The sequence below is a fragment of the Podarcis tiliguerta genome, assembly GCF_965153285.1.
Source record: "Podarcis tiliguerta genome assembly, chromosome: 2".
NCBI lineage: Eukaryota > Metazoa > Chordata > Lepidosauria > Squamata > Lacertidae > Podarcis > Podarcis tiliguerta.
In genome coordinates this window covers 18291860-18304126 of record NC_139535.1, presented here as the reverse complement: position 1 = coordinate 18304126, position 12267 = coordinate 18291860, and the positions used below count along the sequence as shown (strand labels likewise).

The 12267-nt window shown below is 49.4% G+C and overlaps 1 protein-coding gene across 2 annotated transcripts; it reads right to left on the bottom strand.

The window, feature by feature from the left end:
- Positions 1-5048: 5048 nt before the first annotated feature.
- Positions 5049-11874, bottom strand: LOC310670554 (uncharacterized protein). Of its 2 annotated transcripts, none has more exons than XM_083426077.1 (2): positions 11774-11874; positions 5049-6831 (listed from the first exon to the last, which is right to left on the bottom strand). In XM_083426077.1, the coding sequence occupies exon 2, from the start codon at positions 6818-6820 to the stop codon at positions 5342-5344; it is 1479 nt and encodes a 492-aa protein (XP_083282203.1). In that variant the 5' UTR covers positions 6821-6831; positions 11774-11874; the 3' UTR covers positions 5049-5341. The 2 variants fall into 2 exon arrangements, with proteins under 2 accessions (XP_083282203.1, XP_083282204.1); XM_083426078.1 differs by lacking the exon at positions 11774-11874 and adding an exon at positions 10190-10528.
- Positions 11875-12267: the final 393 nt, after the last annotated feature.

Sequence of the window (12267 nt, the reverse complement as noted above, 5' to 3'; positions counted from 1 at the left end):
TATGTGCCTAACTATCAGTCTGGACACGGGTGGCGCTGTGGTCTAAACCACTGAGCCTTGGGCTTCCCAATCAGAAGGCTGGCGGTTCGAATCCCTGTGCCGGGGTGAGCTCCCGTTGCTCAGTCTCAGCTCCTGCCAACCTAGCTGTTCGAAAGCACGTCAAAGTGCAAGTAGATAAATAGGTACCACTCTGGCGGGAAAGTAAACGGCATTTCCGTGCACTGCTCTGGTTTCGCCAGAAGCAGCTTAGTCATGCTGGCCATATGACCCAGAAGCTGTCTGTGGACAAACGCCGGCTCCCTCGGCCTATAGAGCTAGATGAGCGCTGCAACCCCAGAGTCGTTCGCAACTGGACCTAACAGTCAGGGGTACCTTTACCTTTACTTATCAGTCTGGAGCAACTCAAATCAGGGGGATGCTAATTTAAGGATGAGGAATCTGCAGCCTTCCCGTTATGTTGGACTACAACTCCTATCATCCTTGATCACTGGCCACGCTAACTGGGGCTGATGAAAGTTGGGAGCCCAGTGTCTGAGAGACCATGGATTCTCCATCCCTCCAGCTTATCTTGTTGTTGTTTAGTCGTTCAGTCGTGTCCGACTCTTCGTGACCCCATGGACCAGAGCACGCCAGGCACTCCTGTCTTCCACTGCCACCCGCAGTTTGGTCAAACTCATGCTGGTAGCTTCGAGAACACTGTCTAACCATCTCGTCCTCTGTCATCCCCTTCTCCTTGTGCCCTCCATCTTTCCCAACATCAGGGTCTTTTCCAGGGAGTCTTCTCTTCTCATGAGGTGGCCAAAGTATTGGAGCCTCAGCTTCACGATATGTCCTTCCAGTGAGCACTCAGGGCTGATTTCTTTAAGAATGGATGCGTTTGATCTTCTTGCAGTCCATGGGACTCTCAAGAGTCTCCTCCAGCACCATAATTCAGAAGCGTCAATTCTTCAGCGATCAGCCTTCTTTATGGTCCAGCTCTCACTTCACTCTCACAAAGGTCCAGCTTATCTATGGAACCAAATTATCAGCGTAGCAGCAGTATTGTATGAAAAAGAGCCAACTCTCTTCCCTCTTAGGTTCGGACTGATGTTGCCACGTGACAGACGAGACACCGGGAATACATTTAAACAAATTTTATTGACTAGCGTAAGAAACTGGAATACAATAAATTCAAATTGAAAAGCCCAAGTCTACAGGGATAATAGATGAAAAAATAATACAAGGAGAACAGCAGACATAGAGATGTAACAAAACAGATCAATAAACAAATTAAAAAGAGAAAGCTCGAAGGGAGAGTTAATCCAGAAGGAAGAATATTTTTCCAAAATTAACTCCTTTCAATTCAGCTGGCCAAGATGAAGAGAGAGTACACTATCTGGGTCCTTCTATATATATAGAGAGAAAAGCCTTACCTTGTTCACAGGTATCTGAGTCCTTGCTAGCAATGCCTTTGAGGGTCTGTCCTTCAGTATGAAATGCTTGGTGGTCTTCAGGTAACAAAGACCAGAACTTTGCCCCCATGTAACCACAACTAGCTAATCCAGATTTCCAAGCTAACAGTGTTTTGTCCTTCCTTTCCTTAACCTGTTCACCATCTCTGGTCTTGCATTTTGCACTCAGCTTTGGCCAACTGATCTTAACCTCTGTTATGTTTCTTAAAAGATACAGGACAGGTAGGTTTACAATATTGAAGACAGTTGGCTGCTGTCAACAACTCCACTTTTGGTGGGAGCGTGGCATAGGGTTAAAAAAACCAAAATCTGGCAGATTATTTGAAAGTGGTTTTTTTTATTTAGTTCCACATCAGTTTCAACTATGACTGGCCAACTATAAGAGGCCAACTCTTTTTTGCACACCTAGTTCAACATGGGATTTTTTTTTTTAAGTATCCACATTATAAATGCTGATTTGTATATGCAATGGAGTTATTAGTATCACAATATTTATTTATAGTACCGTAATCTTAATATTAGATGGTTAACCATACAGACTACCTCAAAAAACCCACATCAACAGGAGATTGGAACATAATGAGAGGCAAATACAAAATCAAGTCACATCAACGCTGCATTCTTACTTGGGGTTGAAGAAATACAGTATATAACATGATGGGGAAACTTAAAAAAATTATTGCGTTGATTTTTGTAAATGCATCCAGTCTTACATACTGTACTATTGGCGTTACCTACCTCAGAGCTTGGGGATCAGCAAATATATAGTAATAAAAGGCCCTGTTTCTGTTGTCCTTAGGGACTGGGAGGGTATAAAGGAGGCATCCTTAGCAGTAGGTGAAAACCTTGAAATGGTCAATTCCCAGTCTCTCAAAATAAGGCAGAGTGCAAGCATAGCTGATAACATTTCCCTTTTTTAAAGGGAAATTCCCTTATTCCGAATAGGATTCCTCGCAAGAAAAGGGAAAAGTTGACAGCTATGAGTGTAAGAGCCTGGCACAAATCAAAAATTCATTCCAGATTTAAGTCTTATGGGATTTTATTAGATAGGGGAAGGAACAGAAATGTGTTCCTCCACCAAGAGAAAGCTGCTCTGTCAAATTCAGTGCTTTTGCAAATATGGTTAAAATACAACAGAGAATATCAGCCATGACACTACCCATATGGTGCTCCTGATGATCTCCTAGGGCTTCATATTAAGCTACAGGAGGTTAGTGAAACCTGCAACAATTTGCTATTTCCCAGCTGTGGATAACCTCGTCACCTATACAGTGGTACCTTGGTTTACAAACTTAATCCGTTCCGGAAGTCCGTTCTTAAACCAAAGCGTTCTTAATAAATTATTATTATCCACATCTCCACTGGTCAACTCCCTTGCCGGCATGCAATTATTCCTTGTCTATGGTAGGCTAGGGACGCAGGTGGCACTGTGGGTTAAACCACAGAGCCTAGGACTTGCTGATCAGAAGGTCGGCGGTTCGAATCCCTGCTACGGGGTGAGCTCCTGTTGCTCGGTCCCTGCTCCTACCAACCTAGCAGTTTGAAAGCACCTCAAAGTGAAAGTAGATAAATAGGTACCACTCTGGTGGGAAGGTAAGCGGCGTTTCTGTGTGCTGCTATTGTTTGCCAGAAGTGGCTTAGTCATGCTGGCTACATGACTTGGAAGCTGATGAGCGCCACAACCCCAGAGTCTGCCACGACTGAACCTAACAGTCAGCGGTCCCTTTACCTTTACCTTTTATGGTAGGCTACTGTTCCAAGTGCATAAATGCAAGACTGACCAACGGCTGAAACCAAAGACATTTGACTAACCAGATATTTTATGATTTGTTCACTGGCTGCTATCAAACGACGTTGACTAAAGTACTGGAAGTCGCTCCTGGGCACCGGACTGCCGCACCAACAACAACAGATGAAAGGTTAGCAAAAAAATAAAGACATCCGGGCAAGGGAAGGGGAAAAAAAAAGACTACAGCAACAATACAGAGAAGCAAAGGGGTCAGATTACTAGGGAAGATAGTAAATATTTTTTTTATCATATTCGAACAACAATGTTAAAATGTCATAATAGTCCTTTTTTCTACTTGGATTGTAAATTCCTTGGAAATGAATGTTTTTAAAAATGCACCTCAAAAGAAAAAAAAGTGGCCATGATCCTTCCTTGCATGTCGGCAGAGAGGAATCGCCGCAGGGCCTCGCAAAGGCATTTTTTTGCTTTGTTCCCTGCTCAGTGTGTACGCCTGCACAGCCACACCGCCGACCCATGAGAGAGAGGAGGAGGGCGATGTAAAACCTCTCATATCCCACCCTCAAATCTGCTCAGCTAATGAACATGCGCTCCAGCGCTCGTTTTCTGCGACTGAGGCTGCAGCCGTTTGCACCCTTCCCCGGCAGTAAGCCCCACTGAACAAAGTGGGGCTTGTTTATTAGGAACCGTGTGTGGGTTTGCACAACATGTTAAAGGTTGGAGGGGCGAAGGCAAGGAGGCCTTTTGGTTGCCGTGACAACCTGGGCAGCCACTTGCACATGTACCAGTGATGCTCACACTGAGAAGGTATGGGGAGAACAAAAATGGCAATCATCTGCCTTGTCCTATAGGGATCCCTTTACGAGCAGGCAGTCGGCCCTGCCAGGGAGGACCACACCCTATAAATTAAGTTAAATAACGTTTATTAAAGCTCCACACTATCCAACTAAAAAATACTTTTTATTACACTGATAGCGATTTTAATATTTTTTTAAAAACCACACAAGTTCGGGGTAACCTGCTAGAAGATATCAAACAGCAGGGTCTTCTATCTGTGCTTAGAAGGAAAGAATCTGTGGCCAGGCCTACATCGCAGGTTGTAGCCAACTAAGTTCTACTCAAGAGTAGACCTGCTGGAATTAATAAACCTAAATTAGTCATCTCCATTCCTTTCAGTCAGCCTGGTCTGAGCACGACCTACATTAAATATGCCTCCTTTAGAGCTGTTTTTCTCCACTTTAGGCCCCAGATCTTGTTGGACTACAACTCCCATCATCCCTAGCAAGCACGACCAGTGGGCAGGGATGATGGGAGTTGTAGTCCAACAACATCTGGGGACCCAAGGTTGAGAAAGGCTCCCCTATAGCGCAGTGCTCTGTATGTCTACTCAGAAGCAAGCCCTCTTGAATTCAGCAAGTTTTACTCCCAGAAGCAAAAAGTACAGGATTGCAGGCGGAAACTGTTTTAAGAAGCATGGTTTCCCCACTGAGGAATGGAAGAAGCTGGGTGGCCGTTTCCTATGGATCTCTTGGGAACAAGGAAAAAAAATCCTAACACATGAAATAAATTATCTTTGAAGAGAGGACGACACAACAAACAACAATGGAGAGTTACATTTCTGCTCGTTTCCGAAATTCCTGTGAAATGCATGTATTAACAGTGTTCCTTCCTGTTCCACAGTTGCATTTTTTATTTTACAGGTGAAACACCCCCTTTTTTAAAATTAACCCCCCCACTCCCCCAAATAAAAGCAACAAGGGATTCCTAATCAAGAATTCCCAGCAGCCTTACTGATCTACATCTCCTTGGATTCCTTGGGGGGGGGGGGCAGCAACGACAAACCAAGCAGCTTCCCCCAAAAAATGGCTTTTAATTTGAGACATGGCTGGCGGTACCAAACCATGGGGAACTTCTTACCCTGGCTTTTGCCACCGCACAGTTGCTCTGATACGCACAACGGGAGAGACAGATCCGTGACTCAGTCCCTCAGTCAACGCAAGGCTCATTCAAGCCTCCTCTTTAAAACTGCATGATTAAAAGCGGAAGGAAGATTCCCCGGGCACTCGTTACTATTCTGTTGCAGGAAAGGAAGGGTCCATCGGAAACGGGCCGTTTGCCACTCAGCTCCCCCACGTCCCGCGAATCAAGACGGGTCCTCCATCTTAATCTCAACTATCTGGGTTTCTGGAAGCACATTGCCTGGCTGACTAGAATTTGCAAGGCCGGCGAGAGCGGCAGGGTCACTACCCTGCTTAAGGGACGCGTCCGCCCCCTTCTCCCCTGGGCCCCAGAGACCATCAGGAGCCGGCGACCAGGTAGCGGCCACGGGAGACGTGTCGGCTTCGGCCAGGGAAGCCCCAAGGCTCCCGTCCTTGACATGGACTCTCTGGTGGGACACGAGCCGCGAGCTCCGAGCGAAGCACTTCCCGCAGTCGGGGCAGGTGTACGGCTTCTCTCCCGTGTGGATCCTCTGGTGTGTTACGAGGTCGGCGTTGATTCGGAAGCTCTTGCCGCAGATGTGGCACTCGTAAGGTTTCTCGCCGGTGTGGATTCTCTGGTGTTTGATGAGGTCGGAGCTGTAGCTGAAGCTCTTGCCGCAGATGCCGCAGGGGTAGGGCCTCTCCCCGGTGTGGACCCTCTGGTGGCAGATGAGGTGCGAGCTGCGCTTGAAGCCCTTCCCGCAGTCGGGGCAGGCGTAGGGCTTCTCGCCCGTGTGGTTCCTCTGGTGGGTCACGAGGTCGTAGTTGACCCGGAAGCTCTTGCCGCAGATGGAGCACTCGTACGGCTTCTCACCCGTGTGCACCCTCTGGTGGCGGATGAGGTGCGAGCAGTCGCGGAAGCGCTTCCCGCAGATCCCGCAAGGGTAGGGCCTCTCCCCAGTGTGGACCCGCTGGTGGGAGATCAGGTGGGAGCTGCGGGTGAAGCTCTTGCCGCAGTCGGAGCAGATATAGGGCTTCTCTCCGGTGTGGCTCCTCTGGTGGTTGACCAGGTCGTAATTCGAGCGGAAGCTCTTCTCGCAGATGATGCACTCGTACGGCTTCTCGCCCGTGTGGACCCTGCGGTGGGACATGAGCTGCGAGCTCTGGGAGAAGCCCTTCCCACACTCCAGGCAGATATAGGGCTTCTCTCCGGTGTGGACCTTCTGGTGGGACACCAGGTCGGAGCTGAAGAGGAAGTTCCGCCCACACTCCAGGCAGGTGAAGGGCTTCTCGTCCGTGTGCGTCTGCATGTGGTCGGCCAGTTCCGCCTGCTGGCTGCAGCCTTTGCCACACACGGGGCACACATGCGGCTTCTCCTCTTTGTGGACCTGCTGGTGTTCAGAAAGGCAGGAGCTCCCGTTGAAACACTCCCCGCAAACAGGGCAGATATACTGCGTCTGCGACGGGCAGGCGCTGCCGGCGTCGTTCCCCAGGGCGTCTCCGTTGATGGGAAAGGAGTCGTTCTCCAGTTCTGGGGCAGAGCTCCTGGGGTCCGTCTCCGAACTGCTCTCGCTGAGTTCCCCTCCCTCCAGCTCCAGGTCTGGGGAGGCCAGCCTGGGACAGCTTTCCGACAGCGCCCCGTGTAGTTCTGCCGGCTTAGGGCCTCCCTGCTGAGAAGTCCCTTCCTCCTCCTCGTTCACCATCCTTTCACCTGCTGGAAAGGAAAGAGGGGAAAAAGAACCCGCAAGGTATTCAGTATTACTCATTGGCATTTGTGTTCAGGTGGGCTCTGGTCTACCAAAGCTTGTGCTGCAAAACAAGAAGAATAGTTTGGATTTGATATCCCGCTTTATCACTACCTGAAGGAGTCTCAAAGCGGGTCACATTCTCCTTTCCCTTCCTCCCCCACAACAAACACTCTGTGAGGTGAGTGGGGCTGAGAGACTTCAGAGAAGTGTGACTGGCCCAAGGTCACCCAGCAGCTGCATGTGGAGGAGCAGGGAATCGAACACAGTTCACCAGATTACGAGACTACCGCTCTTAACCACTACACCACACTGGCTCATTTGTAGGTTGCAATTCTAGGTGTGCCCCACAGAAAACAGGGAAGCCTGCTTGTGAGGAGGAGTGTGCAGGATTGCACGGCTTGTCTTGAACGGGGTGAGGAACCGATGGCCTTCCAGATATTGCTGTTCCCATCATCCCTGGGACACTGGACATGTCCGCAGAGGTTGATGGGAGCTGGAGTCCAGCAACATCTAGAGGGTTACAGCCTCACCCTGCCTGACCTTGGGAGATCTTTGTGGTTTGTTCATCCTCAAGTTAGAAGTCCACACTGTAAGGAACCGTGCGGCGTAATGGTTAGAGTGTTGGACTAGGACCTGGGAGAGCAGGGTTCTAATCCCCCACTCAGCCAGGAAGCTGACTGGGTGACCATCTCTTCGCCTAACCTACCTCACAGGCTTGTTATGAGAATGAGATGGGGGAGAACCATGTACACTTTCTTCAGATCCTTGAAGGTAAAGGTGGTATATTAAAGTAATAAATAAATAAAAGTAACAAACCCAATTCCAGAAAGACAGATGAACTATGTAAATTGCACAAGTAGATATTTTAATTTGCATAGTTGTATTGTTTGGAACATTTGATCTGTGATTCTGGAAATTTTGCATTTATCAACATCAGCATTCTTAGCCCAGAAAATTTACGTTGTCGGAAGGTTTTTGTCCTGCCCTTTTTGCAGAATTCAGAAGGATTTTTGGCAAGGAAGAAGAGCAGACATATGCTGGTCAGAGGAAAAGCAGAAATCACAGAGGGGCCATCTTAACTGTGGTTAGAAAGACCAAGAGCTGATGAAAGGATTAAGTATTCCCTCCCCCTGGCCGCAAATTCCTCCCCACCCCTTAACTGCAGTTAAGTATTATACAAACAGTGGTGCTACCCTCGACTAAGGATAACCAGAGCTCATCCTTAACAAAGGTTGCAAACTCTGGTTTAATGCATGGTGCTCAATCCTTGTTAAGTAGGAATTGTTGAAATTTATCCTGTATTACTGCTGAAGCAGGAGAGGAGACACAGAGAAGAGGACATGATCCTATAGCCCAGTGTTCCCCAACCTTGGGCCTCCAGCTGTTTTTGGACTACAACTCCCATCATCCCTCGCTAGCAAGACCAGTGGTCAAGGATGATGGGAATTGTAGTCCAAAAACAGCTGGAGGCCCAAGGTTGGGGAACACTGCTATAACCCATCCACCCCAACTCTTAACAATGGTTTTAAAGACCCCTTCAGAACATCTCCAGTGATACAGAACTAGAGCAGGCAATTCTTGAACTCCCTACCCCCCCCCCAAATACTTGAAAATTATTTAACCACTTTTTTGCTGCCGTTGTACAAGCAGGAGGACATACAGAACTGATATTAGGAACTGCACCCCAAAACAAAGGAGATGTTCTCTCCATATGCTGACATATGTGGTGGTTTTATTTTTAAACAGGCAGACCTGTTTTGGCCAGTTGTTATTTAAATGCCTTCTTCAATGGTCAAAGTGAAACACATCGACTACAGGAAATCTCTGCTTGTTGTCTCACTTCTTTAGTTAACAGGCAATAGCATTAGCAGAGATCTCTGCAGGCTGTTTTTCACTTTGACTCGGGCCCCTGAAGCAGGCCTTTGAATAACAATGGGCCACAACACCTTGGGTCCTTCCTTTGGGACGCTCAGTGGTTTGTGCTATCACTGGTTCCAGATTGGTGGTCCAAGGACAGGACTGTAGCACTCTTCACATATATTTAAAACCTACTATCCCCCCCCCCCAAAGTAGGGGCTCCATGGCTTAGCTTTTGAAAAACGGGGGACCACAGTAGCTAATTAGGAACCTTTGCTGAATATTGCAATCATGTAGGGCTCTGCCAGCCTATTCAATACAGTGGTACCTCAGGTTAAGTACTTAATTTGTTCCGGAGGTCCGTACTTAACCTGAAACTCTTCTTAACCTGAAGCACCACTTTAGCTAATGGGGCCCCCTGCTGCCGCTGCACTGCCGGAGCACAATTTCTGTTCTCATCCTGAAGCAAAGTTCTTAACCTGAGGTACTATTTCTGGGTTCGCTGAGTCAGTAACCTGAAGCGTATGTAACCTGAAGCGTATGTAACCTGAGGTACCACTGTAATCCAGCCTTGTCCAAACCTGCCTTGTTCTTTGTCACCAAATAACAGTGCCTTCTCAACTGTTTAGCAGGCTGTCTGTAGACCACCTGAATCCTTCTTATGGACCAGTTTTGAGGACCTCTGAGCCACAGGAATACATAAAAGGCCACTTTGAAAATATTTTAAGCATCCTTTTTTTGTACTGACAAGAGGAGGTACACATCCTGGATGTTGTGCACTCATTGGGAGTGCTACACCGATTGTTTCTTTCAAGCTGCATGACCGCTGCATGCTCAAACCCCTCTCCATTCATGAGAACTAGAAACTTCATTAAAAAGGCGATGAAGCAATTGGCCTCAAGGTCCTTTCCCGTATCACAGAACCATGCCCATCAAACACAGAAAGCTCCAGTTTGGGTGTAGTCGTCCTGAAGGGCCTAATTTTGTCATTCTCGGCCTCCTATCTGCAACCTGGGGATTAAAAACACACCCATTTTACGGGATTGTTGTTGAGGATTAATGCGGAAAACCTCGCGCAGTTATCACGAGGGTTACGGAGCTTCGGGGGCGGCGGATCCTCCGACTTGGAACAGAAACAGCTAGAAGCTGTTCCTGGGATCCTTTGTTGGCAACACCTTTTAAAAACCCCACAAACCATTCTGGCAATCATTTGCAAGCGGAAAAACAATAGGAGACCAGGTGGAGGCAAAACAACGAGGCGACTAAGCCCAGGCCAACCCAGACTCGAGCAAAGCCGGCGCGGCAGGGGATTGCGAAACGCAAACCACCCCCGCTCCCTTCCCGGGGGATCAGCCGAGGGAAGGATTTAGCCCCGGAGATCTGGCGATAAGCAGCGCTTTAAGTGCTCGATGGCGGCGCCACAGGCCCTCCCCGCAGCGCAGTGCCCGAGATCCCTCGGTTACTCACCAGCAGCGGGCGAGAGCAGCTGGGATTTGCAGGGCAGATCCGACCCGACACGCGAAAGCGCCCCGCGCGCAACGACGCGCGCAGCAGCCGCCGCCGCGCAAAAACTGAAGCTGGCTCTGTGTGTCTGCCAGAAGCAAAAAGGAGCCGCACCATCGGCCGCCTCTCTCCGCCCGCGCTGGCTGCTCAGGGGTTACTGCGGCGAGATCCCTGCGATCCGGCCCCAGGCAGCCAATCCTGGCGTCGGACGCGAGCTGAGTCAGGCGCAGGAAGCGCAACCTCGGCGAGGCTCCTCCGAGCAGCAGGGTGGCCCTTTGCGAAGGCAGCTAGGAATAATCCGGAGACCTCTGCTGGCCTCGCCGAGCAAACGCGTCGGCTGCAACCCCAGAGCCACTTCTTTTACCTGCAAAGGAGGAAGGAAGCTCCGCTGAACTCTGCACTTTTTAGGGCACTTTTTCCTCCAAGGATCTGAAGGTGGTGCGCATGGTTCTTCCGCCTGTCCTCGTTTAATCCCCCACAACAACCCTGCGAGGTAGGTTAGGTTGAGAGGCGGCGATTGGCCCAAGGTCACCCAGTGAGCTTTGTGGCTGAGTGCGGATTTAAACTAAGGCAAAATGCGATGATTCGTTTCTTTTCATCTGGTGCTGAAGCCCGTCAAAGCAATCCATTACAATGTCTTGCAGCCTAATAATAATAATAATAATCCTAGCAGGATGGCCCCTCTGGAAGGGAGTTGTAAGGGAACCAGAGGATAATCTAGGTCAGGCACCCCCCAAACTCGGCCCTCCAGATGTTTTGGGGCTACAATTCCCATCATCCCTGACCACTGGTCCTGTTCGCTAGGGATGATGGGAGTTGTAGTCCCAAAACATCTGGAGGGGCGAGTTTGGGGGTGCCTGCTCTAGTCCAACTCCCAAATTATTATTATTTTATTAATTTTCCAAAATACTACAAATCAAACCAAATTAATTTAATATAATTTCTTAAAATCAGGTTTCCCGCTCCTGACATCAAGTCCAACTATGCAGCTGTCCCACAGCAGAGAATCAAACCTGCAACCCTGGTGTTATCAGCACCATGTTCTAACCAACTGAGCTATACAAGAGCACTCTCAACCAGTGGCGTAGCGTGGGGGGTGCAGGGGGGGCCGGCTGCACCGGGCGCAACATCGGGGGGGGGCGCTCGCACTCGCAGCTCTCTGCCCCTACCTGGCTCACTCTCTCTCTCACTGCAGTGCTGGCTGTGCGAATCCGATCCAAGCCGCCGGGTCGCCGCCCACTGTGGAGGGGAGGGTGCCAGGCGTGCGGTGCGGTGCGGAGAGCGAGGGACTATCTGGGGGAGGGACAGTGCAGCGGGGGGGGCCCCCGCAAATTACTTGCCTTGCCCCGGGTGCTGACTACCCACGCTACGCCACTGCTCTCAACAGGTTAATTCCTCTTAAATGAAGTGATGTTCCACACAGGCTGCCTTGGTGGATATAAGGAATGAAAGCGATGTGAGGCACACAGACCATCAGCGTGCATGAAGCAGCCTTTTACTGTACCTCCCCCCCCATGCCAGAATATCATGCCTTACCCTCCAAATTACCTGCTTAGTTTGTTCCAAGTTTCTCAAACATAGGCACTTGCTTCTTACCTGTACATCACTGCCCCCCCCCCTTGCAGAAGCTATCAAGCAATAATGGGCTCAAGCCCATCTCTTATTACCTCACTTCCTGAGAGGGAAGGTTGTGTCATCCTCACTTGTTACATAAACAAAAGGCTCAGCCGCCACTCTGGCTATCTAGAAGCAGATTTGTAGACTCCCTGGAAAAGCCTAGGCTTAGATCAAGATCTGTGGCTCTCCAGATGTGGTTGGACTCCAGCTCACATCATTGCAGATCAGTGGATGTGCTGGCTGGGGCTGATGGGAGCCCAACAACATCTGCAGTTGTCTAGGCATTGATAACCTCAAGATTAGAGTGCTGCAACACCCTCTATGTAGGGCTACCCTTGAGGTTGGCCCAGAGGCTTGCAGCTGGTACACAAGATGGCAAGGTCGCTTCTGGGGGGGAATTACAGCCAGCCACTTGGCTTGCAGGG